At 34.8% G+C, this 25,663-nt stretch overlaps 1 protein-coding gene across 3 annotated transcripts in view; it reads left to right on the forward strand.

The window, feature by feature from the left end:
* SUPT3H (SPT3 homolog, SAGA and STAGA complex component) overlaps nucleotides 1-25,663 on the forward strand; it is a gene marked incomplete at its 3' end in the record, with an annotated part of 428,189 nt that overhangs the window by 216,389 nt on the left and 186,137 nt on the right. For all 3 annotated transcript variants that reach the window (XM_082664621.1, XM_082664620.1, XM_082664619.1), the window contains exon 3: nucleotides 5,030-5,114. In XM_082664621.1, coding sequence (XP_082520747.1) covers nucleotides 5,030-5,114 — 85 coding nt within the window. The remainder of the gene's footprint in view (nucleotides 1-5,029; nucleotides 5,115-25,663) is intronic.

The raw sequence follows: 25,663 nt of genomic DNA on the forward strand, positions 1-25,663 counted from the left end.
GATGTTTATACTTCTCCTTGGTGTTCCTAGCTTAAATACTATGATATAAAATGAATAACAGATACTGTAAGGCCAATACATTTTATGTTACATGAGGAGGGAATATTAGAGAGGGAAGGAAACAGATATTTCCCCGACATTCACATTCACACACACACACAAACGTATTCATAACAAAATAAGGGAATACTCATGACCGTTACAGTCCTCTTTCTATAACTGGTCATATGGTTGTAGCTGGTATTAATAACTGCCTTCTTCCACTACCTAATCTGTATTCCCCTGCCTTCAGCAAGCACCTCAGCTGGTTGTGATTCTTTAACTGGTGGAGTGACCCAAACCTTCATTCTTGAAGGATCTGAGCTATTAGTAGTCCTTCCTGGATTGGGTTGTAGTTTTCCACTGACCTAATCACAGGGCATGGTAGTACTATGAGACGTCCTAAGGGATCTCCTATATTCCAGAAATACTCTTTCTTACCTCCACTGTGGAGTACCAGTCTATTTTCCACTGGGTAGTCACTATCCCTCACCCCAGCCAACACAGTAACTCCTTCTTTGCTTGTTGATTCAGAAGCATGTGGAATCCACAGTGACTCAGCTGCAGTCTTAAGTTGCATTTCAATGGAATAATTGTGTCAATGGCATAAATGTGAAAGCATTCCTCCCTCTGGAATTAAGACCTCTAGGCCAGTAAATCATAAGGCCATGGGAACGGAAAGCAACAATTTTGCTAGTGGGCCTCTAGGAGTAACAATGAGTGGTGCCTCTCCCATTCTATCCTTTGATTCCTAGACCTGTGAATTCTATGTGTGGGAGAAGCAGCACCATATTAGACGCTGGTTCTAGACTGTATAGTCTTCTGGAAAACCTTGCTCCAGATCTACAAGGTATTGCCAACTTGCTGGCACTGTAACTCAGTCTTCAAAAGGCCATTTCATCATTCCGTCAAACCAGCTGCTTCATGATGGTGGGGAACATGTTAAGAATAGTGAATTCCATAAGTGTGGGCCCAGTGTAGCCCTTCTCTTGCTGTTAAGTGAGTTTCTTGATCAGCATCAGTGCTGTATAGAATATTATGACAGTGGATAGGCATTCTCTAAGTCCACAGATGGTAATTTTTGCAGAAGCATTGCATGCAGGGATGCCAGTTCCATATCCAGAGTGTCTATTCCAGTAGGAATAATACACTTCCACTGCCATGATGGAAGTGGTCTAATGGCATCAGCCTGTTACCAGGTAGCTGACTGATCACCCTGGGGAATGATACCATATAGGGAACTCAGTGTTGATCTCTGCTGCTGACAGATGGACACTCAGCAGTGACCTTGGTGAGTGGAAGCCCATCCTTCCCACCACAGCCACCTTGTTCATAGCCCATTGGGCAATGATGGGGTGATTTGGGAAAAGCTGATGGTATCCACTTGATTGTTAAAATCTTCCTTTGCTGAGGTCACCTATGAGCATTCACACAAGACACAGATATCTTCACTTTTTTTTTAGTTTTTTTAAATTGAAACATAGTTGACGTCTTCACGTTGTTGTTGTTGTTTTGCCTATTTAGAGACATCTGTCAACCTCTTCCCCAAATTTCCCAACTTCCCAAACATACTCCTTCCATGTCCCTTACCATTAGCCACTCATTGGTCATAGCCCATGAATCAGTATAAAATTACACATCTAACTATTTCTTCTTTCAAGTAAACAATTCAGTGCACTGCTGTTAAGTTCTGTGCACTGGGAGGATTTCCCTTTACCACTGTCTTTCAGGGATGTCCCAGAAGGGGACTATAACACTACAGCTGTTCAGTTTCGGGTGGTGTCTACATATCATGCACATTTCCACAGTGGCTGCACCATTTTGCATTCCCACCAGCAATGTACAGCATTTGCAATTTCTCCATATCCTAGCCAACACTTACTGTTTTCCATTTTGTTGATAATAGCCATTCTTATGGGTTTGAAGTGGTATCTTCATGTTTTTTTAATTTGCATTTCCCTAATGGCTAATGATTTTGAACATCTTTTCATTTGAAATTGGCCGTTTGTTTATTTTCATTGGAGAAATATCTATTCAAGTCTATAGCCCATTTTTAAGTTGGGTTGTTTGTTGTTGTTTTTTTTTTTGCGTTGTGGGCGTTCTTTGTATATGCTGGTTATTTATCTGATATATGAGTTTCAAACATTTTTTTTCCCCATTCTGTGGGTTATCTTTTCTCTCTCTTAATAGTGTTCTTTGATTTATAAAAGGTTTTAATTTTGATGGAGTCCAATTTATTTTTTTCTTTTGTTGCCTGTGCTTTTGGTGTCACACTTAAGAAACCTTCACCAAATCCAAAGTGATGAAGATCTCCCCTTCTGTTTTATTCTAAGAGTTTTATAGTTTTAGGTCTTTGATCTATTTTGAGTTTATTTTAATATATGGTACAAGGTAAGAGTCCAACTTCATTCTTTTGCATGTGGACATCTTGTTTCCCTGCACCAATTGTTGCAAAGACTGTCCTTTCCAGATTGGGTGCTCTTGCCACCCTTATTGAAAATCAGTTGACCATTATATGTTTATTACTAGGCTCTCTGTTCTTTTCCTATAGTCTCTTTGTGCCAGTACCACATTTTTTTTCTCTTTCACTCAGCCTGGGCTAAGACAGGCAAAGTGCCTTCCTTGGAGTGGTATTTTCCTAGTTCACACACTGAAAGTATCACCATCTGGGCATTGCTTTTCTCAACTTCAGAGTAGTTTCCTCAAACCTCTCTTGAGGTCCCAGCGTTCTTTCCTATACCTTGAAAACTCTGCTGGTTGAAATCCAAGCTATAGGCTACTATAAAGAAGTAGATGCTTTCAGAATAAATTTTGGCTCCAGGGCTCTCTTATCCCGTGGAACTGTGTTTTCTCATTTTCTCTGACTTCTTTTTCGTTCTCTCTAGTGCTGGTTAACGTATGCTTTAAATATAAGTTTTTAATATATTACTGTATATTTTCAAATGTTCTTTACCAGGACCGTCTAGTCCACAATATGAAAATTGAGAAGAGGACTTTTAAGATCAGCTTTGTCATCCATTCTTGATAATCTGCTTGTATATAATTTGAAATAATAGTTTACACCACTTACATGCATTTTTCTTAGCAGTTTTCATTTTAATTACATCACATGCTTTTTTTTAGTTTTCTATGTGGCTATTATTGTGTTACTGTACAGTTGTCCCTCAGTGTCTGAGGGGGATTGGTTCTAAGAACCCCCTGCAGATACCCAAATCGTCAGATGCTCAAGTCCCTTATATAAAATGACATAGCATTTACTATATAACCTATGCACATCTTTCCATGTACTTTTTTTTTACTTTAATAAACAGAATTATTATTTGTAATATTTACACACATAGTCTTCCATGGTAATGTTAAACTTAGCATTTTCTTCAAATGCCCCTCAAAATAACCCACTTTGCCTTCCTAAGTGAATCTTGGACAAGGAAATTCAGTGAAAGTGATCTACTTATGACTATCCCATGTCTCTTTTTCTTTTTTAACATCTTTATTGGAGTATAATGCTTTACAGTGGTGTGTTAGTTTCTGCTGTATAACAAAGTGAATCAGCTTTATGTGTACATATATCCCTATATCTCCTCCCTCTTGCGTCTCCCTCCCACCCTCCCTATCCCACTCCTCTAGGTGGACACAAAGCACGGAGCTGATCTCCCTGTGCTATGCGGCTGCTTCCCACCAGCTATCTATTTTACATTTGGTAGTGTATGTGTGTCCATGGCACTCTCTCACTTCGTCCCAGCTTACCCTTCCCCCTCCCCATGTCCTCAAATCCATTCTCTACATCTGCGTCTTTACTCCTATCCTGCCCCTAGGTTCTTCAGAACCTTTTTTTTTCTTTTTAGATTCCATATATATGTGTTAGCATGTGGTATGTGTTTTTCTCTTTCTGACTTACTTCACTCTGTATGACAGTTTCTAGGTCCATCCACTTCACTACAAATAACTCAATTTCGTTTCTTTTTATGGCTGAGTAATATTCCATTGTATATCTGTGCCACATCTTCTTTATCCATTCATCTGTTGATGGACACTTAGGTTGCTTCCATGTCCTGGCTATTGTAAATAGGGCTGCAATGAACATTGTGGTATATGACTCTTTTTGAATTATGGTTTTCTCAGAGTGTATGCCCAGCAGTGGGATTGCTGGGTCATATGGTAGTTCTATGTTTTGTTTTTTAAGGAACCTCCATACTGTTCTCCATAGTGGCTGTATCAATTTACATTCCCACCAACAGTGCAAGAGGGTTCCCTTTTCTCCACACCCTCTCCAGCATTTATTGTTTGTAGATTTTTTGATGATGGCCATTCTGACCGGTGTGAGGTGATACCTAATTGTAGTTTTGATTTGCATTTCTCTAATGATTAGTGATGTTGAGCATCCTTTCATGTTTTTATTGTCAATCTGTATATCTTCTTTGGGGAAATTTTCATATACTTTAAATTGTCCCTAGATTACTTATAATACCTCATACGTAGTAAATGCCATGTAAATAATTGTAAATACAATGTAAATGATATGTGAATTGTTGCCACCACGTGGCAAAATCAAGTTTTGCTATTCAGAACTTTGTGGATTTTTTTTTTTATTTCGAATATTTTCAATTGGTGGTTGGTTGAATCTGAGGAACCTGCAGAACCTGAAGATATGAAGGGCCAGCTGTATTGGTTATTTGGATATGGTAACAGTTTTCTGGTTGCCAATATTATGAAGTGGTTGTCTTTAAAATTGTGCATTTTGAAATAGTAAATGCCCTCAAAAATGCCTACACAAGTCAAGAAATAACATTGATGACACTGCACTTTTCTCTGGAAGTTTCAGCTTATGTAGGAAAGATGCAATTCTTTGTCCATAGAAAATCGTATACGTACTCTGTCATTTGAGAGGACAATTTGTACTTTATTAAACAGTATCATGATAAATATTTTTCACTTTTGCCTTTCTTAGTTTTACAGTCCTTAATATTGGTATGTTTGATTTTCTTTGCAGGTTTTCTCTAGGTGATTCTAGGAGGCCTCTTCATGAAACAGCAGTTTTGGTAGAAGATGTAGTACACACTCAGTTAATTAACCTGGTAAGAGCATATGATCTTATTTGGTATCTCTCCTCTGCATTCCACTTATATTGGCATCACAACCCAAGATATTTTTAAGAATTTTTTTTTTTTACATTTGGAATTCTTTTTTTGTCAGCTGTATTAAAGTATAATTTTCATGTAACAAAATTTCACCAGTGCATGACTTTTGACAGATGAATATTGTCATGTGACTAGCAACACAATCATTATATAGAAATATTTCCATCATCCAAAAACATCCCTTTGTAACCCTGTGTAATCAGTCTTTTCTCCCACTCCTGACCTCGGATAACACTGATCTGTTTTTTTTGTTTTTTGTGGTACGCGGGCCTCTCACTGTCGTGGCCTCTCCCGTTGCGGAGCACAGGCTCCGGACGCACAGGCTGAGCGGCCATGGCTCACGGGCCCAGCCGCTCCGCGGCATGTGGGATTCTCCCAGACTCAGGCATGAACCCATGTCCCCTGCATCGGCAGGTGGACTCTCAACCACCGCGCCGCCAGGGAAGCCCCACTGATCTGTTTTTTATCATTATATCAGTATAGTTTTTTCAGAACTTTTTAAAAAACTTTTATTCTGAATTTTAGATGTCTGGAAAGAGAATTGCACAAATATTACAGAGAATTCTCAGATACAATTCACATTCCTATGTTAACATCTTGCATAACCATAGTACAGTTATCAAAACCAGGAATAACATTGGTACAATACTGTTAATAATATTACCAACCTTATATGAATTTCATCAGTTTTCCCATTAGTGTCCCTTTTCTGTTCCAGGAGCTAATCCAGGATAACACACTGTAGTGAGCTGTCATGTCTTTGTGGTCTTCTACCTGTGATAGTTCCTCAGTCTTTCTTTAAAGTCTTTCATGACCTTGACATTTTTGAAAAGTACTAGACAATTATTCTGTAGAATGCTCTTCTTTGTCAATTGATCTAATGTTTTCTTATGGTTAGAATGTGGCTATGCCTTTTTGTCAAGAATACCACAGAAGTGATGGGCTTTTCTCACTGTATCATATCAGTGGGTTCATGTTGTTGATGTGTTGTTTGTGATCTTAAATTAACCTTGATAACTCGGGTAGAGTGGTATATGTTGAATTTTTCCACTATAGTGAAGTTTTCTTTTTTTCATTTTGTTGTTAATAAATGTCTTGTGGGAGATATTTTGTTACTATGTAAATACTGTTTCTCTGAAAAATTTTGCCTATTAATTTTAACATTCATCAGTGGGTGTAGTCTGAGACCGTTATTACTGTGGTATTTGCATAGTAATGATTTTCTATTTTCTTCTTTCCTTTTATCTTTTAATTGCAGTTATTCTGAAAGAAATAGCTATTCTTTATCACCATTTATTTATTAAATTTTTAATGTACGTATGTATGGACTAATGTGTATTTAAATTTTATTCTTTTGTTCATTATGCAGTAATATTATTATTTATTTTTATTTCTCAAGTTGTTTCAGTGTTGGCCACTAGGAACGCTTTCATGTCCTTTCCTCATTTTTCTATCAAGTTTTTGGTCCTGTGTCTCATAAATATTAGGTATATCAGTCCTTTGTTTGTGGCATATGATACAAATATATTCTTCTTCTGTGTCGCTTACAGTTATCTTTTGACTTTTGTTTTTATGAGCTTTGGGGAGGCATACAAGTATTTTTATTTTAATGTAGTCAAATGCATCAATCTTTTATTTCCTTTGGATTTTGAGTTATAGTTAGGAACACTTTTCTTATACTGAGTTTAAAGAGAAGTTCATCCATATTGTTTTCTAGTACCTGTATGGTTTCATTTTTAACATTTAGATTCCTAACCATTTGTGGTTTATTCTTGTTATTGTGTGAGATATGGATCTAACTATAGATTTTTCCAAATGACTACCCAGTTATACCATCTTCATTTATTAAAAAGTATCTACTTTCCCTAATGATTTGAGATGCCTCCTTTATCATTACTAAATTAGCATATGTATTGGGGTCTATTTCTGATTTTATATTCTATACCAGTGGTTTATTTGTCTACGCATGTGCTAATACAACATTTTAAATTATATTGGTTTTATGGTATATCTTAAAGATTGTTACAGCTAGACGCCCCTTCTAATTTTTCTCAGTGTGTTCCTGATTATTCTTATATGTTTATTTTTCCATGTGAACATTAGTATTGAATTTTCTAGCTCCATAAAATAACTTGCTGGTATTTTTATGGGGATTGTGTGAATTTATAAATCAATTTAAAGAGAACTGCATCTTAATGTTGAGTCAGCCTAAGAAAAAGGAATGTCTACATTTTTTCAAGACTATTTTTGTGTCTTACATGAGTGCTTTAACATTTCTTTTTATAGGCTTCACGTATTTCTTGTTAGATATATTCCTAAGTATTTAACCTTCTTATTTGCTATTGCAAATAGGCTTTCTGTATAATTACGTAATGGCTGAAAACGCCTGGAATTTACTAAAATACATAAATCTATAGATTTAAGAAGCTGAGCAAACTCCAAAAAGGATGAGCCCAAAGAAATGCATGTTCAAACTGCTGACTATGAACGGCATAATATAAATTTTAAAAGCACCCAGATTTATTACCATAGGGGAACAATGATTTGAAAGACAGCAGAATTTTCATGAAAATATGGAGACTAGAAGGAAATAGCACAACAGTTTTAAAGTACTGGATTCCCTTTTCTCTACATCCTCACCAGCACTTGTTATCTCATGTCTTTTTCATAATAGCCATTCTAACAAGTGTTGGCCTAAAACATACACATAGATCAGTGGAACAGAATAAGAGCCCTGAAATAACCCACATATATGGTCAATTAATTTATGAGAAAGCAGTCAAAATTGGAGAGCCACATGCAAAAGAATAAAACTAGATGCTCTTTTACACTGTACACAAAAATTAACTCAAAATGGATTAAAGACTTAAATGTAAGGCCTACAACCATGAAATGCCTAGAAGAAAACATAAGTACTAAGCTCCTTGACATTGGTCTTGGCGATGATTTTTTGAATCTGACCCCAAAAACAAAAGCAAAAATAAACAAGTGAGACTACATCAAACTAAAAAGCTTGTGCACGCAAAGGAAACCATCAGCAAAATGACAAGGTAACCTACTGAATGGAGGAAAATGTCTGCAAATCATATATCTGATAAGGGGCTAATATTCAAAATATATGAAGAAGTCATACAACTCAATAGCAAAAAATAAACAATTAATAAATGGGCAGACGATCTGAACAGACACTTTTCCAAAGAAGACAGACAGCTGGCCAACATGTACCTGAAAAGATGCTCACCATCATTAGCCATCAGGGAAATGCAAATCAAAACCAAATGAGATATCACCTCACACTTGTCAGAATGACTGTCATCAAAAAGAGTAAAAATAGCAAGTGATGGTGAGGATGTGGAGTAAGGGAGCCCTTGTGCGTTGTTGGATTGTGCATTTGTGCAGCCACTATGGAAAGCAGTGTGGAGGTTTCTCAGAAAATTAAAGACAGAACTACCATATCATCCAGCAAGTCCAATTCTGGGTATTTATCCAAAGAAATGAAAATACTAACTCAAAAAGATGTATGCATGCCCATGTTCTTGGCAGCATTATTTGTAGTAGCCAAGATATGGAAACAACCTAAGTATCCATCTCTGGATGAATGGGTAAAGAGATTGTGGTATGACTATGCAGTGGAATATTACTGAGCCATAAGAAATAATGAAACATTGCCATTTGCAATACCGTGAGTGGACCTCAAGGATATTATGCCAAGTGAAGTAAGACAGACATAGAAAGACAAATACCATATGAGCCCTTTTATATGTGGAATCTAAAAGAAAAACAAATCAACTTCATAGAAACAGAGAAACAGATTGGTGGTTGCCAGAGGCAGGGGGTGGAGTGGGATGAACTGTTTTTTAGTTTAAATAAATTGAATTTAAAAATTTTTTTAAATAAATTAATTTTTAAACTTTATGGTAACTGGTAATGCTGATATTCACAGGGAGAGATGGGGGTTTTGACAAGAGGTATCTAGCCTGGAATTCTTGTTTTTGTATACACATGTCTATATAAAAATATATGTTAAATCTTTCATAGGATTCAAATTAATATATTTATTAAATTTAATTGAGGAAAGTAAGCATCAGAATAGAGGTAAAAAACTCTTGGAGTATGCATAGCTGTAGCATAGAATCTGGTTTTACTTGCACTATATTAAGATAGAAATTTAGTTGCCAACATCTTAAAATTAGATCACTTTTACATAAAAACTTAGGATTTCTGGCTATTCTTGAAAGATTAAAATTGGAATGTTTGACAGCGTAGGTATGTCTTTTAATATGGAAATCTGAGCTCAGGAGCCACTTCTACCTGGTTTTTACCAGGCTGGCTTCATTTGCTTAACCAGGAAAGTATTCAGTGTTAATGGATTTATATAGCATATTGTTGCTGTATTTCCCATATCCATCTTTAATTTCAATTTTTCAAGAAAACATACTTTTTAATTTTGGAAGAAAATGATGTTTTTTAAAGGAATTTTAGTTTTCCTCAAAAGCTGTGGAAACAGTGTTATGTATGTCACAGAAGTTCATAGACAAATATAATAAGGAAGTTGTTTTTATGTGATATACTTTTTTCCCCTATGACTTTGCTCTGTTAATGCCAGAGTGATCTGTCAAAGTGCTTTGATAGTGTACTATCAAAGGGAATACACAACTTATAGAAGAAATAAAAAGCATTTAGATTCTTGCTACAGCCTGTTTAGAAGGGAAGAAAGTGATTCCACTCTTACAACCTCTGTGGTGCTGTGTCTCCTGTTCAAAAAGCACCTTTAAGTACTGGGGTAGTGAGCTAGAACTTCAGTTGACTCGTTCTTTCCTCAACTGCCGGCCCTTAATACCTTAATCTAAAACTTTAAAGGGGAAGAAAATCCATTCTTCAGTCTCTTGGATCATTTTGCCAGCGGTTGCATGTTGTTTCATTTGGGAAGAGGTTTTCTTTAAATCTTTTGTCTCTTGTTTCTTGGACCTATGATTCCCATTTGAGACCTGTGTCCTCTCATCCTACCCCTGATTCTTTCTCAGTTCTTCAGCCAGGCCTGCCTTCCAGTCTGAGTGATTCCACCTAACTCTACTCTGTTCCACTTGCTAGGTTGTGACCAGCTCAGGCTCCAGTTAACTGTTCTTCACTGGAGTTCTGCATGAAGATTATAGAATATGTTAAATCATGAAAACATATAGTTTAAAATCTATATAAAGCTTTTCACTTTATTCAAGAACAAGTTAGAATATTAAAGTCATAGGATTTTAAAGTTGAATTATACTTCAGAAATTATTTGTTATATAATAGTTTGAACCAAATGAAATTGCCTTTTTTTAAGTCATGAATGGTTGAATATCAGCAGTTTTATGATTCAGTGCAATACTAATTAGTTGTCACTAGAGAGAGTTTTCAAAACTTTTAATTTTCTTATTTTGTAAAATAACAATACTAATATTTACTTTTTACGGTGGTTATAGAGGGTCATAAAAATTAGATATATTCTATATTAAAGACTTAGTGAAGTTTCTGAGGCATAGTACCCTTTCTCTAAGTTAGTAGTAGTAAATGGTTACTAGCGTGATTAATTCTAAGATAACAGGGCTATTTAATGGCATGATTTAGATTAGAATTGGATTGAAAAAATCCATTGAAATACCCTTTCAAATTTTCCAGAAAGATGCAAACATTTTCATATCCTAAGCTTCCCTCTTCTCGCACTCCACAGGGTGAGCTACATCTATTTGAAATAGGTAAAGATTTATGCCAACTTGAAATTGTGTGATAGAGTTGCTATTATGATACTGTCAATAATAATATCCTTTCAAGTTCCAAAACTGTCATGACATCTGATGGCTATATAGCTGCTTTCATTTTTTTATTCATTCAAAATTAAATATCAGAGGACCCTTGTCATTGTATGCACGAAGTGTAACTATCTACCATTCCATTTCAGAACATATTGGATTTTCACTATATAATCTACCAGGCAACTAGTAAGCTCCTCAATTTGTTGTACTGTTTTCACATCAGAACCACTTTCTCAGGGTTATTCTAATAGTCTTTAGTTATGAAAATTAATAACATATTTATATGTGTCAAAAGTGATTGCTTAAGTCTCCCATCTGGATTAGCATACACTGAGTCATCCCTTCCTCCACCCCACTTACTTGTAATGCTTTTTAATTCGACAGTTTATCTTCCTGGTAGAAGGATCTCATGCAAGGCAATGTTCAGTCCTCATCACCACTTCTGTGGGGCTGTCACTTATGTCACCTCAGTAATGGTTTATGAATATGTTTTAAAATAGCAATAGAATTTCCTGTGCAGAACTTCAGTTATAAGGGTTATAAAAATAGGACAAACTAATATAATTTGTGATTGCATAAAGTAAAGGAAGTAGAGGTACCATGGGGACCTAATGAATCACAGAATGGAAACAGTCTTTTAGCTGACTAAACATTCAGACTTTGTACTAAGTCAGAGCGTGGATATGTAACTCAGCAAACCGGAACACACCACTCTGTGTTTACATGGATGGGACAGAGAAATTCACAAATACCGTCTGGGAAAAAATTCTTGGCTTATTTGTCTGTTTCTACTGTAAAGTAAATGAAGTACCACATATTTAGCATAAACAGACTGAAAGCACACCTGCTTTGTGGAATATATACACACGTGCACACATATACACACACAGCATTATTCAAAATGTAGAACATTGTATGTCTTGAAAAGTGATTCCTTTCCTTCTTTTTTGCTTCTTTTTAAAGAGTGTATTGTGGAAAATTTACTAATTGCTTTGAATGGCACTTGTTTCTGATCGATTGCTCTTAATATTTTCTGTTACTTAGCTGGATTTTCCCTCATATTACTACCTCATACCTCAAGAAATAGTATTGTATCTTCTCTTTTTCAAGAAATAATGTTTGTATTGCAGATGACAGATATTTAGTTTTTAATCTGTGACACAAAATGGGCATATTCTAAGTAGATCGCCTCTTTAGCTACGTTGTCCCCGCCAATTCTCCTGGGTAATTTGCTACAGGCATAACCTAGAGGACCAACCAGGAAAGAATTTCCAGTCGTTTCCCAACTCTCAGCATGTCTTCTTTTTCTTCCTGTAGTATATTCTACTAATAGTCAATTGTTCAACTCTTCAAGGTAAGAGAATCTCAGAGTACAAATTGTTTATAGTTCCAAGTAATTTAAAAGCACTGTTTCATATTATTATACATGGTTTTCTTAGCAGAGGTATAGAACAGTGTCTTCCCTCCTTTCCATGTGTGTCAAGGCTTTTCCTTTAGTGTTCTTCATTTATTGCTGCCGGTCAGCTAGTATCCTGTTACCTAACTTAAGCTAAGCTCTGCTGGCTACTTGGATCCTATGCCAAGTTTGGATTTCTGACCTGTGCTGAAACTCAATTCTGGCTGCAGCTCCTATTAAATGCCTAATGTGTAGTTTCCAAGAATTTCAGATTTACCAAAGACATGCAGACCATTCATAAAATACCCTCTCTGCAGACTGAGTTGCATCAGTTAATTAAAATAGGTACAGATTTGTGCCAGCTGGAAATTGTGTGACTGAATTGATATTATATGCTGTCAATAATATGCTTTTGATAATACCCATTTTTGCAGTTCAAAAAATAATATAATTTTGATGGCTGTATAGCTACTTTTATTTCTCTATTTACTCACAGTTAAATATCAGAAAAATCACTTTGTTTTATACACAGAATATAATTATCTACCATTCTACTTAAAAGTCATACTGGGTTTTCACTATATAAATTTATCAGCCAAGTAGTAAACCATGCGATCTGTTGAATTCTGTGTATATGAATTGGTTGTCAAAGTTATTCTCATAATCTTTATGAAAACTAGTAAAGAATAAACTTAATATGTGTGAGGAGTAACTATCTAACCTCCCATCTGGATTCGCAGGCACTGAGTTTCTCCTCCCCTATCTGTTTGTTCTTCTAATGCCTTTTACTTTGGCAAGTATCTCCCAACTACCGTATTCTCCTTCATCACATTTTGTGTTCTGTTCTGTATCTGAACCAAGAGACTTGTTTTCAGACTCCTGTTCTTCAGTACCTTTTCCAAGGTCTTTGAAAGTCTTTTATTTATTCATAGCCCTATATCTTCTTTTCCAAGAGATGCTGTTTCTCTTGATTAGTGTGGAGATTATGTAGAGAAGAAGGAAATAAAAGTTAGTTCATATCTACTATGTGCCAACCAGTCTCCTAAACATTTTTTATATATTATTTTATTGTAGATACATAGGCCATTTTCCAGGTTTAAAAAAACAACAGCTATTATTTCTATGTAGCTTTCTAACGTAGTTTAACCCAATTTGACATGGCCTTATGTGTTATATAGATATCATTAGACAGCTTTATTTATTTCCCAGATCCAAGTATTATATATTAGTCTACACTTGAAGAACATGTAACAGTTTTTTTTTAAGTATGTTTTTTATCCCTTCAGACATTCACATTCATCCTGATGTTTTATTAGGGGTTTTATATTACTGACTGTGATAGGGAACCATTTGTTTATGCTTATAATTTCAAACGTTCTAGTCATTTTTATATCTCTCGATGAATTTATAAATCACATTCTGTTTCCTACGAATGCACTAACTCTCCTTAGATACTTCTCTAGAGTAAGTGGTTCTGAAATTCTAAGTGATGTAGATAATCTGAAATTCAAAAGATATTATTTATGTTTGAAGACTGATATAAAATTGACTTCAGATTTTTAAAGTGAATGGAAAGAGGAATAAGGTCCATCAAATAAATGTGTCGATTAGAAAAGGCTTAAGAGAACATGTTAAGAATGTTTTGAGACTAACTTTGAAAGTAATGTTTTATTATTAGTAGAGTCTTACTGACTTTGCACTTCTAATCCAGCTAAGAATCTGACAGTAAGCGACAGAAAGGCAATAGACACTACTGTAATCATGCTTATTACTCAGAGTGGGTTTAATCTAAAAGTTTATATATTTTTCTTTTTCACAGTAGAGTAGATGCAGGAGAATGGTGTGGAGGCAGGTGCTGATAAGAAGCAGCAAGAAGTTGGGAGAGTGTAGGAGCTAAGAGGGAAATGATTGCTAAAAAACACAACTACACAAAATTATAGTATCTAATTGGTCTAGGAGAACAATTTATAAATTATATTCCAGAAAATATGCATTTCAATACCTAACGTCTCCTAATACATTTCTTTGGTTGTAGAGACCATCACTCTTATATACAGCCAGTATATTGATTGATATTCATTTTGAAGGCTTGAAACAATTAGAAAAAATGGATACATTCAGGATACTCTTTGATAGTAAAGATAGTGTGTGATACACTTAGAAAGATGTCTCTCAATAATAAAGTTTATTTTTTTTAATCTGGAAACTTAGTTATATATAATATAGCATATATTTCTTAAAAGATCAAAAAACTTTTTTCCCTAAAACTTTGTATAAAGATTCCTTGATTTAGTAATGTCCTTAAGAAATTTTTTAAAGTATATTTTCTTTTTAAACTTTCAATTATGCATACTTTGAGAATGACATCTCTTATAATAAACATTTTACTTAATATTTGCGATAAACCTGGATAGTTAGAAAATATTTTGTAGGTGTGGAAACTGTAGAACAGAAAGATTAAGCAATTTGGCAAAAGTCGCACAGTTTATAAAATAGGAGATGTGAAATTCAAGTAGTTTCTTTTTCAGAGAGTTTGAGGAGTCTTTAGGATGAAAAATTCTGATTCTTTTATTCTGGTACTTACTGACTGAATTTACTGTGTACCTCTAAGGTCCCTTCTACTTTTGAGTATTCTGTGGTTCTCTGTAGCGAAAGTATTGATTTCAGAATAGATTCATATTTTGCAGAGGGTTTATGGAGAATAGTGAACACAAGGAAATGGTTAGAAAAGAGAAGCCCCGAGAAAAGTAAGTAGAACCTTCTTTTGGTGTGGAAAATACAAATTCAATATCAAGTATCTTATAAAGATAAACTGTATTTTAAGTCTGTAAAGAGAAAAAGTAACATTCTTCAATGTGAGAAATGGTCGTAATAGCCAGCAAAACATTTTGGGCATAATGAATAATTTTATAACATTAAAGTAGGCATCATTTGATAGATCTCTGAACAAAGGTAATTAAATGTTAAGAAAGAAGAGATTAAAGCATACTCAAAAAAGATACTTAAGATACTGTGAACTTTTCTGGAAATTTACCATTTGCTGCTTGCGTTGGTCATTGGCTTCAAGAAGAAAAGTGTTAGATGTTGTCAGGAGTAGAATTCCTATTTTTAAATATCATATAAATTGCCCAGAGCTTGCATTTTATGCCAAGAAATCAAATTTAGCCATTGGTTTATATGAAATCGCCTTGATCAAGCCATGTGGATTTCCCACTGGAATATAATCGTTTCTTAAATGTATTCTGTAGAAAGGGATGAAAAAGAAGGTTGGGACTAGATATTCAAGGTCATTGAATTTCAAACTGAGGAATCTTTATGTAATTCTGTAGATTGCTGGGGATATTGAAGATTTTAGAAAGTGGCACAGTCAGGAAAGTGAATAAAATAACCTGGCTGTTTTATATAAGGTAGTGAAAGACTCAAGATGCCACTTCCAGAGAGGTCTGTTTGAAGAAGGATGTTGAAGTATTTAGGCGAGAGATATTACTACCTCTGAGTTGGATGGTGACAGGTTTCTGAACTGCATTTGCCATCTGTAAACAGTAATCCACTATGGCTGTAAATTAAATCCTGTATCTGTAAGAATAAACAAATTCAAAACAATATATCAATCAAATCCATTATGACGGACATCAGTGTTTGAGTAAAAAACAGGTAGAAGTTCTGAGTTCTGAGTACATTTAGATGTACCAATTTGGCATATTCTCACTTACTAGTCTTTGTTCTAAATGTGACTCTCCTGGTTACTTTTGCAAAACCCACAAGAGCTTTTGAACCTTCAGCTGGGAAATGCTGGTAGAGTGGAAAGCTTTTGAAGACAGACATCCCTGGGTTTGAATTTTGGCTTCCTTCATAACTTGCTAGTTATGCATTATTGAGCATTACTTCTTAATCCCTTTGAGTCCTGGTTTACTCATCTGTAGGAATTTACCTACCTCGTAGGCATTATGTAAGATGATGTACATAAACGGCTTAGCACTCATCGACACTGTTGATAAAAACATGATTTAATTAATGTCAGCCAAAATTCTAATCAAAAAACTATACAATTGGAGTGACACAGTGTTAAGGGCAAAGACACTAAAGAGCCAGAAGAGAGCTTGAAGAATCATATGCTGTATGTATTTCTGGGGCCACTTTCCTGGCTTTGAATGTCACACTATATACAGTTCTGTCCTGATTTCTCCTACTTCTACTTCTCGCTCCTGGTATGCTTTAGATGTCTTAAAATTCTTAGATATCAGTTTAGATCATTTGTTATATGTGAATTTCCCTGTTCTTCCTTGTCTGTTCCCATCTAACTTTATGTCCCTGAGAAGAAACCATCAGATACAGAGTGGTTTAAATTGCCTTTGTTTGAATCCTGGGACCTAGAAGACTTTTCCATAAGCTTCATGCTTTCTCCTCTTATGACTGCAGTTCAAATAGAACTTAACTGTCAGTGAAACAAGAGTTTCTCCATCAAATACTTAAATGTTCTCCTAAATGATTTTTTGAGTCCCAACATTTTGTATTTTAGTGATGACTACTATGTTTAGTTTTTTCCTTTCCCCCAAATGAATGACTTTCAGAATATTGTATGAAAAAGTTTCCCAACATGCTTGAAAAACACATGGAAAGATTTACTAAGTAGATAGTAACATGGAGTTTGAGAGATAAAACAGAGAAGTGGATAAATGGGTAGGTGAGAGAGGATTCAGAGGACAGAAAAGAGAGTTCAAGCCCCCAAAGTGACCAGTGTGCTAATGAGTATAGATTTATTATATAATTATTTTGGGGCCTAAATCAGGTATTTACTATGAATATACTTTATAAAATATGAGACACTATATTTTATGATTATTGCTAATAATAATATTTTCAAAACCTATTTTGAAAATCTTTACCCTGAAGAGTCTATAGAGAAAGCTTTTTATCTGAAATATTGTTATAGTTAATAGATGCAGTTTTTATTATCAGTATTAGCATTCATAGTTAAGTTATAACCTCTAGGTACCAAAATTTGGGGAGAGTCAATCATCCTTCCTGTGTTCTTTTCTCTGTGAATTGACCCTTTAAGCATCTTAACTTGTAATGCCTTGGTATTTATGTAGGAGACTTCGGGGAAAAAGTTAAAATTCAGTATTTTCAAATTAATCATCCAGCATTGTTTTTTTAAATAATTGTTTTCTACCAACTAAAGTCATGCAACATAATACTTCCATACTTATACCTGTATTTAACACCATTCTTCAAAATATGTATTCTTAAAAGTAAAAGTACTTTCTGTGCTTTATGTAACTGAAGTTACAAAAGACTTGTAACTTCTAATAATCAGCTTAATCTGATCTTAAACTCTTGATGGTTTTGGAACAGGAATTTTTGTTTTAAAGAGCTTGTTAAATGAATTATGCAATTATAAGTAAATGTGGTCACAGCTGTTTTTGATTTCTTTGTTATACACCTGATTGGAAACAAGTTTTTAAAAATATTTTTCCATTTCTTACACTGACACCTAGTGTTCACTATTCCTGATATCTTGAATATCGAAATTTAGTTATTAATAGCTCTGGAACTAGAATTACATTAAAACTTCTTTTTTTTTTTTTTAGCAGTGCACCTGTTCACAGACCAATAACTCCTATTTTCAACATCAGTGAGACAGAATTTTTTCTAGTTATGTATGTGACACCATTATGAATCAATTGCTGAGACTATTTTGAACACAGCAAAGCTCAAAGAAGCATGGAGTTTTAGAGGTGAAAGGAACTTGAGGGGGTTTTTAAAACCAAGATTCTTAAGACCCCAGTGCTTTGTTATGTACACAATTCCTTCAAGTCCAAGTGGATGGTTTTGTTTCTGTGAGTTTTGTTCCTTGGTGATAGAGGTAACAAATCAGATTTAATCATGTAAGCATTTAAGATTTGATATTAGTAGTTGACCAGGAAATAAGACTGAGTTGTTTTTGATTTTTTTTATTGAGGTATAACTGGCATAGAACATTATATTAGGTGTACAACATAATGATTCAATATTTGTATATATAGCAAAATGATCACCACAGTAAGTCTAGTTAACATTCGTCACCATACATAGTTAAAAAAAATTTTTTTTCTTGTGATGAGGACTTTTAAGATATACTCTCTTAGCAACTTTCCAATTTGCGACACAGTATTATTAACTATGGTCACCATGCTGTACAGTTTCTAATTTTTGTAATGGGTGACCTTGTGATGTTATGTGTTTACTATTTCCTGTGACTTCCTAAGGATGATTTAAGTACTCCAGCCTTTCTGGTAATACACTTTAAAGATCTAGAAGGTTAGTATCAGATTATCTGCAATTAAGTGAAAATGTATATATAAGTTGGAGAAAATTTATTTATGCAGTAAGCATAAACCAGAAATCCAGGTGACCAGTGCACATAGTGAAATTTGTTCATTTCATTTTTTATATTTTTTATTAAAGTAGGGAATGATATTGGTAAAATGAAAATTTTAAAGAAGCTTGAACATGTAATTTGCTTAAGTATTTACAAAGTCAGTGACAAGAGTAAATTTCAAGTCATTTCTAATTTAATTTGCTACAAACTTCAGAGTATTTGAATATAGAAATGTATCTTTCAATGGAGTATATAATTTTCTCGTAAGTAAAAGTCAAACATTTTAAATATAGGAGATAATCATAATTGAATTAGATTTATTGTTAGTAATAGTTATGATGTTTCTAGGTAATCTAAGAACTTTGAGAGGGGAACTCTGTCACATAAGCTGTTGTTTTATATATAATTTATATTTATTATATAATTAATATTTATAATTTATATTTATCATCTGCTATTTGATAGATACTGTTTTTGATGCTTGAGATAAGTGTCTAATGAGGTCTTCATTCATGTTGTTTTGGTTAACAGAAATGATAAGAATAAAGAAATGTAGAAAGAAATTACAAAAGAATTTTGATTACCATTTCTTCATTTTTAATAATTTCCAATATATTTCTCACATTATTTGGGGGGTTGGATTTCAATACATTTCTGAATTAGTGTTTTCAGGATCATCAAGTTCACCCCCAAATCAACCAAGTTCTTGGAAAAGAGGTGCCCGGTCCCTTTAACTATGTGACGTGAAAGGACCTTGTCAGATATAACAAAAATGCGTAATGAAGTAGGTAGCAGTTGTGGAGTACATGGTTTTTCCTTGGCTTAAGTGTGTTGAAGTTTTTAATTTGGAATATCAGCATCCATTAATGTTGCATGAAGGTTGGAGCAGTAGTAGATAACGTACATAAGTACAGTGATTCTCTGTGTATAGATACTTCAGAATATTTAGTAAAATATTTAAGTCTTTCTGTTGTAAGTCAGGGCAGTAGGATTCCAAATCACATTTTTCCCAGGCACTTAATTAAAATGCATAATGTGGCACTTTTAAAATTTATAAGTTCACTGGCTCCCATTTTATTCAAGTTGCTTATTTCATTTAGAAGCCCAAATAAAATTAAAGAAAGGCATCACACTCACATGTAAGTGAGTAGAAGTTCACCTGGCTCTTTCCCCTTTCTGTTCCAGCCGCAAAAATTGGTCGAAACTGCTGGGACAGGCAGTTATTTTAGCATAGTTTCTGGTTTAATGTTTTATCAGGCCCAATAGTAAAATATTCTGCAACTACTGCAATTTTATATTGCTACTCTCAAGGCAGAACTCTGTTAAAAATAGTCTATAATTATGTGGATTCTGATATAAGTAAAATCCTGTCTCCTCAATATACTGTATATACAAGAGGTTGAGTTAGACTGGATGGGATTGTTAGCCTCACATGGGTTCCATCATTCATTGGTTCATCAAAGATTTACTGATGAATGTGCCAAAGCGTTGTTTCAGGCGTTAGGGATGTCATGGTACATAAAGCCCCTACCCCCATAGAGCTTATCTTTTGGTGTGCAAGGAAGATAATGAATAAATGAATAAATAATATCAGATAGTGTGAACTGCTATGAAGAAGATAATGCAGGATAAGGAAAGGGAGAGGTAAAGTTAGATTACTTCAGAGGAGATGGTATTTGAGTAAAAAATTAAATAATGTTGAATAGAATACCATACAAAGATCTAGGGGAAGAGCATTCTAGACTGAGTGACAGGAGGTATAAAGGTCCTGAGACTGGAATGTGCTTCAAGAACAGAAATATCAGGGCATTTGGAGTGAAGTGAGTGGGGTCAGATGGTAGGAGATGATGTGTAAAAGGGAGGCAGGGGCCAGATTATGCATGCATTATGTTTCTCTGTGTCACTTTCACTGTTTGACTTTGTACGGACAGAAGTTTTGGGGATTTTTTTGTGGTACGCGGGCCTCTCACTGCTGTGGCCTCTCTCGTTGCGGAGCACAGGCTCCGGACGGGCAGGCTCAGCGGCCATGGCTCACGGGCCCAGCCGCTCCGCGGCATGTGGGATCTTCCCGGACCGGGTCATGAACCCGTGTCCCCTGCATTGGCAGGCGGACTCTCAACCACTGCGCCACCAGGGAAGCCCCGGACAGAAGTTTTTAAAAGGTTTAATTTACATTGATAAATCTTGCTAAGGAGTTGCATTTTGTTCAAAGTCTGATAGGAAACTGCTAAAGTTTATAAGTAGGGGAGTGATTTGTGCTCTCATTTAAGGGTATTTTTTTTTTTTTTAGAATTTATTTGACTTTGAAACAAAAGCACTTGAGTTTCAAAAATATTTTTGTCCAAGTGAAGTAAGTTCACTAATTCTTTTTTCACCATTCCAGCAATTTCTAAATGGGCAATACAGTATTTTCCCACATGTACATTGTTGTGCAGCAGATCCCCAGAACCGTCTGGATGATTTAAGATTTTTAAAAGATCACTCCAGCTGGCTGTAGGTGTTTCGGAGTGGAAGCAGGGAGACTAACTGGTTAAGAGACTTCAGTAGTGGTTTCTGGTAGCTCACTCACTGTAGTGGTGAGTGGTTTCTGGTCGCTCACTCACTGTAGTGGTGAGAAGTGGTCCAGTATGGCTTTAGTTTGAAGGTGGTATCAACAGGACTTGCTAATAACAGAGTGGATATTAGATGTGACGATACAGAAGAAATCAAGGATGACCTCTAGAATGTTTATCTGAACAGCTGGATGAATAGCGGTTTGGGGCCAACTTTTAGCATTTATGTGTTAAATGCATTTATCATATTAAAGTTGAGAAACCTGTAAGACAGCTAAGTGGAGGAGTAGAGTAAGCAGTTTAATATATGACTTGAATTCATGAGAGAGGTTGGTGCTAAAGATAAAAATTTTGTAGTCATTGGCATTATTAATGGGATTTAAAGTCATATAAGGTAGTATGAGGTCTCTTAGGAAGAGAAGAGAGAAGACTGGAGAGCAGCCCCAGGAAGTATCCCAACACACACAAGTTGAAGAAATGAAGACACAGGCCAGGAGATGAGTGACACCAACTGTATGGTATCCTGGTAGCCAAATGAAGAGAGTGTTTCAGATCCTGTTGAGAAGTTGACTAAAATGAGGACAGTGGGTCGATTATTGCATTTGATAAGTTGTGGCAAGAATAGTTCCAATTCAGTGGTGGGAACAAAAAGTCTTTTTAGAATTAATTACCAAGAGCACTGGAGATGAGAAAGTGAAGGCAGAAGTAATAGTCAATCTTGAAGGGATTTTTGCTCTAAAACTAGTATAACCGCATCCTGGCTTGCTCAGGGAGTCCTGCTTGGTGCCTATCATCCTAGCATAATTATTATCAGCACTCCGTTTACCGTCAAAGACTGAGAGGGGCTGTGGTATCAAGGGAGGATTTTAGTGAACCTGATTATTATTCTAATGGATCTAATAATATAAATGAAATCTTACAGTGTATATGCTTCTGAATCTAGCTTCTTTTACTCAACATCATGTTCGTGAGATTCATCATGTTGCTATTCTCGTGCAAGATGGCATTCCATTGTATAAATTTGACACAATTTATATATCAGTTTTGATAAATACTTGGGTTAATCCAATTTAGAGCTATTATTAAAAGTGCTCCCGTGAATATTCTCGTACAGGTATTTTGATAAACACATTTTTGTTGGTTATACTTAGGGGAAGAATTTTAATATAGTAGGATTTGCTTTTCTAATATATAATGTGAGGTAGGTTGGTATTCTACAAAATGATTAAGGTATTATTTTATAATTTAGACATTCTCAAAAAGCAAAGCAAAACCTGATTTTAAGTCATTCCTTTGGCTCAGCTGTATTGAGGTCTTCTGAATGTCTTATATTGTACTTTAGGGGTACAATGAGGGCTAAAACCTTCAACAGGTACCATATAGGATGACTTCTATGGATACCTTACCGGAGAGGTTATATATAGTCCAGCAGAGGATATGATAAATTATTAAATGAATATACTACTGACGAAGATGCAGTATATGAGATGTTACAGTGGGTGAGAGAGAAATTAGTTCTTCCTCTAAGAATCAGGAAAAACCTTATGAAGGAAATAATTTTTGTGCTGGGCTTAGGAATTAATGTTGTCTGATCTCGTAGAGACTAGAAATAATCTGGGAGATAGATAGTGGAAGGTATAGATAGGAGAATAGTTCGAGAAAAAGGGGTAGTTCATTTTGAGGGGAGTATAGCATCCATTAAGAGAAACGAAAGGAAATAGAAATTTTAAAACTCTGAGACCATATTTAATAGAAATTGAGAGTCTCTTGAAGTTTTGACCTTATTTTCTTCAGTTGCTGTTTTTAGATGACAACCTAATATCAGTACCTGGAATAATTTGGGGCAGAGAGACTCTTGTTGGGGACCCTGCTAGGATACTGGGCATTTAGACTCCCAGGGCTTGACCTTAAGTTAGATGGTTACAAGATATGGTGTGGGAGCATGGCGTATGCAGTGGAGAGCGAACCTTTTGTTCTGAGCTGATTGTAAGCAAACGTTAATGTTACTCAATAGGCTGCAACTTAATCACTTTGACAGGAAGGAAGAGCTAATAATTAAAAGTGTTCATGTAAATTTTTTAAACGTTTGGCCATGTATGCTGATTGTAACCTTATTTCACTCTATTATAAAAGTACAAAAGCCTTCTGACGCTAAAGAATCTTTGACTTTGCTGGCCAGTGTTAGGTGGGGAGAGCCTATCTGTACCACAGAAAACATCAGAATCTCTGCCCAAGTTGTTTTTTTCCCTTCATATAGCGTATGCTCTATGATGTCAGACATAGTAACAGGAAGAACATCTCCATCTGGTAGTCATTACCTGTAGCTTGTATGTGTCTTCTGGAAGTTAACTTTTAATGTTAAACAAAGGAAGCTGATCAAAACCAGCTGTAAAGCCTTTACATAGTTCATATTTTATACAGTCAGCATTAGGTTACCATTCACATAGCTGCATGTCTGAAGTTTAAAAAAAATAATAAGGTAAATCTTTTCCTTTTATTAAAATAAATGTAATCCTGACTTTATAGTTGACACAACTTTAATTGTTTTCCTGTTTGGCAGGAAAATTTAATGCAGTTGGCATCATTATGTATGTATTTTACACACCTTGGAGAAATAATGGCTCATTTATTAACTATATGTGCCACAATTAATATATTTTGGATCTAATCAAAATAAAAACAGTAGGTTGAAATATAATTTTCTAATATAAAATTATGGGGTTAGTAAATGTAGAAACTCGCCAGCTAAACACGTAACAGACCATTAAATGTATTATGTGAACTAATTCTATAGATAATGAAAATTACTCTAGTAATACCTCCTTTGACACATGGCATTTATTATAATTCTAGATACATGCAAAAACAGTAATTTTAGATCATTATTGGTTATGATAAGAAATGACTCAGAGAATTTTAAATCAAGATGACTTGTTTTCTTTAATTGAATTTAGAAGAACTAAGGAATTTGGAGAAATCGGAACATTCTGGGCCGTGTTTTGCCTACTGTTGGTACATTGTGTATGTTTAATAACAGTTTCTTCTGCCTGGAACTTGCAGTTGTTATATATATAGAAATTTTGAAATCACAAAGAAGCACATGAATTTGTAATAGCACATACTTTTGAAATATCTGTAACAACAGTATTGAGGATTTGCTATCATGAAATGGAATTTCCTATCAAGAAAATGCAGCAGATAATGTAATGACTCAGGCATGACAATCTAGGCGGAAGACAGTAAGCATTTCTCTACCAAAGAAATATTTTGAAATTCAGTGGTTCTTTTGCAAGTGATTAGCACTGTTTTGTTGGAAATGTTCTAGTCTGTAGCAACCTAAGTATTGCTCACAAATACCATTTAGGCAGAGAAGCCAAGGACAGTTCTGACCATCCAAGTATAGCACCATATCAAGTGTGACCAAGATTTGACAATCTGTTGTATAGGTGCTTTTCTGAGGCCTTGGTTAACTATCTAGCTTTAGAAAGGTATTCTAAAATGTATAAGCACATAAATAGAAAGTAATTGACAGCAAACATTAATAATTATTAAAATAAAGTAATTGTAGTTTTCATTTCTGCAAATAGGGACGTATTCTATTTTTAAAAGATATAGGATATCTTGTACGCAGAAGAAGTACTGAACAATGTTACCATCAGAGAATTGAGAAGTTACCATTCCTTAGGAGGGAGATTTAAAGAGTGTTTTACTTTAATCATAGTATTTGTATTGGAACATTTAAACCAATTTAAGATATGTTCATTTCTAACACAAAAACAAGCAATTTAGCACATGCTAGGAACTCAGTATATGTATGTCTATTAAGTTACTCATTGTGTAAAGAAGGCTTAGCTAAACTCAGTACTTTTTCTTAGACTACATATATATATATATGTTTTATATACAGAGAAAGAATATATATAAATATGTACATGTATGTAATATAAGTAAATATACAAATTTGTACATTTAAAATTAGCACAAGAAAATGCACATTTTAGTTGCTCAGTTCAGGGAGCTTTTACAATTCTATATTACCGTGTAACCATCACCCCAAACTAGGACTAACATTTCCATTCCTTACGGAAATTCTCCTTTCCAGTCACAACCTGCCTGCTGCCCCCAGGTGATTGCTCTCACCATAGATTAGCTTGTCTGCTCTTAGATTTCATGTAAATGGAATTGTATAGGATGTACTTTTTTGTATCTAGCTACCTTGGGTTTGTTAGTCTTTTTATTTCATACATTCTAGTGGGTATGTATTGTTATCTCAGTGTGATATTTCCTTAATGATGAATGACATTCAGTACCTTTATTTCTGTTTCCTTAATGATGAATTATATTCACTACCTTTAAATATGTTTGTTGGCCATTCATACATCTCACCT

Source organism: Grampus griseus (genome assembly GCF_964374135.1).
Source record: "Grampus griseus genome assembly, chromosome: 10".
Lineage (NCBI taxonomy): Eukaryota > Metazoa > Chordata > Mammalia > Artiodactyla > Delphinidae > Grampus > Grampus griseus.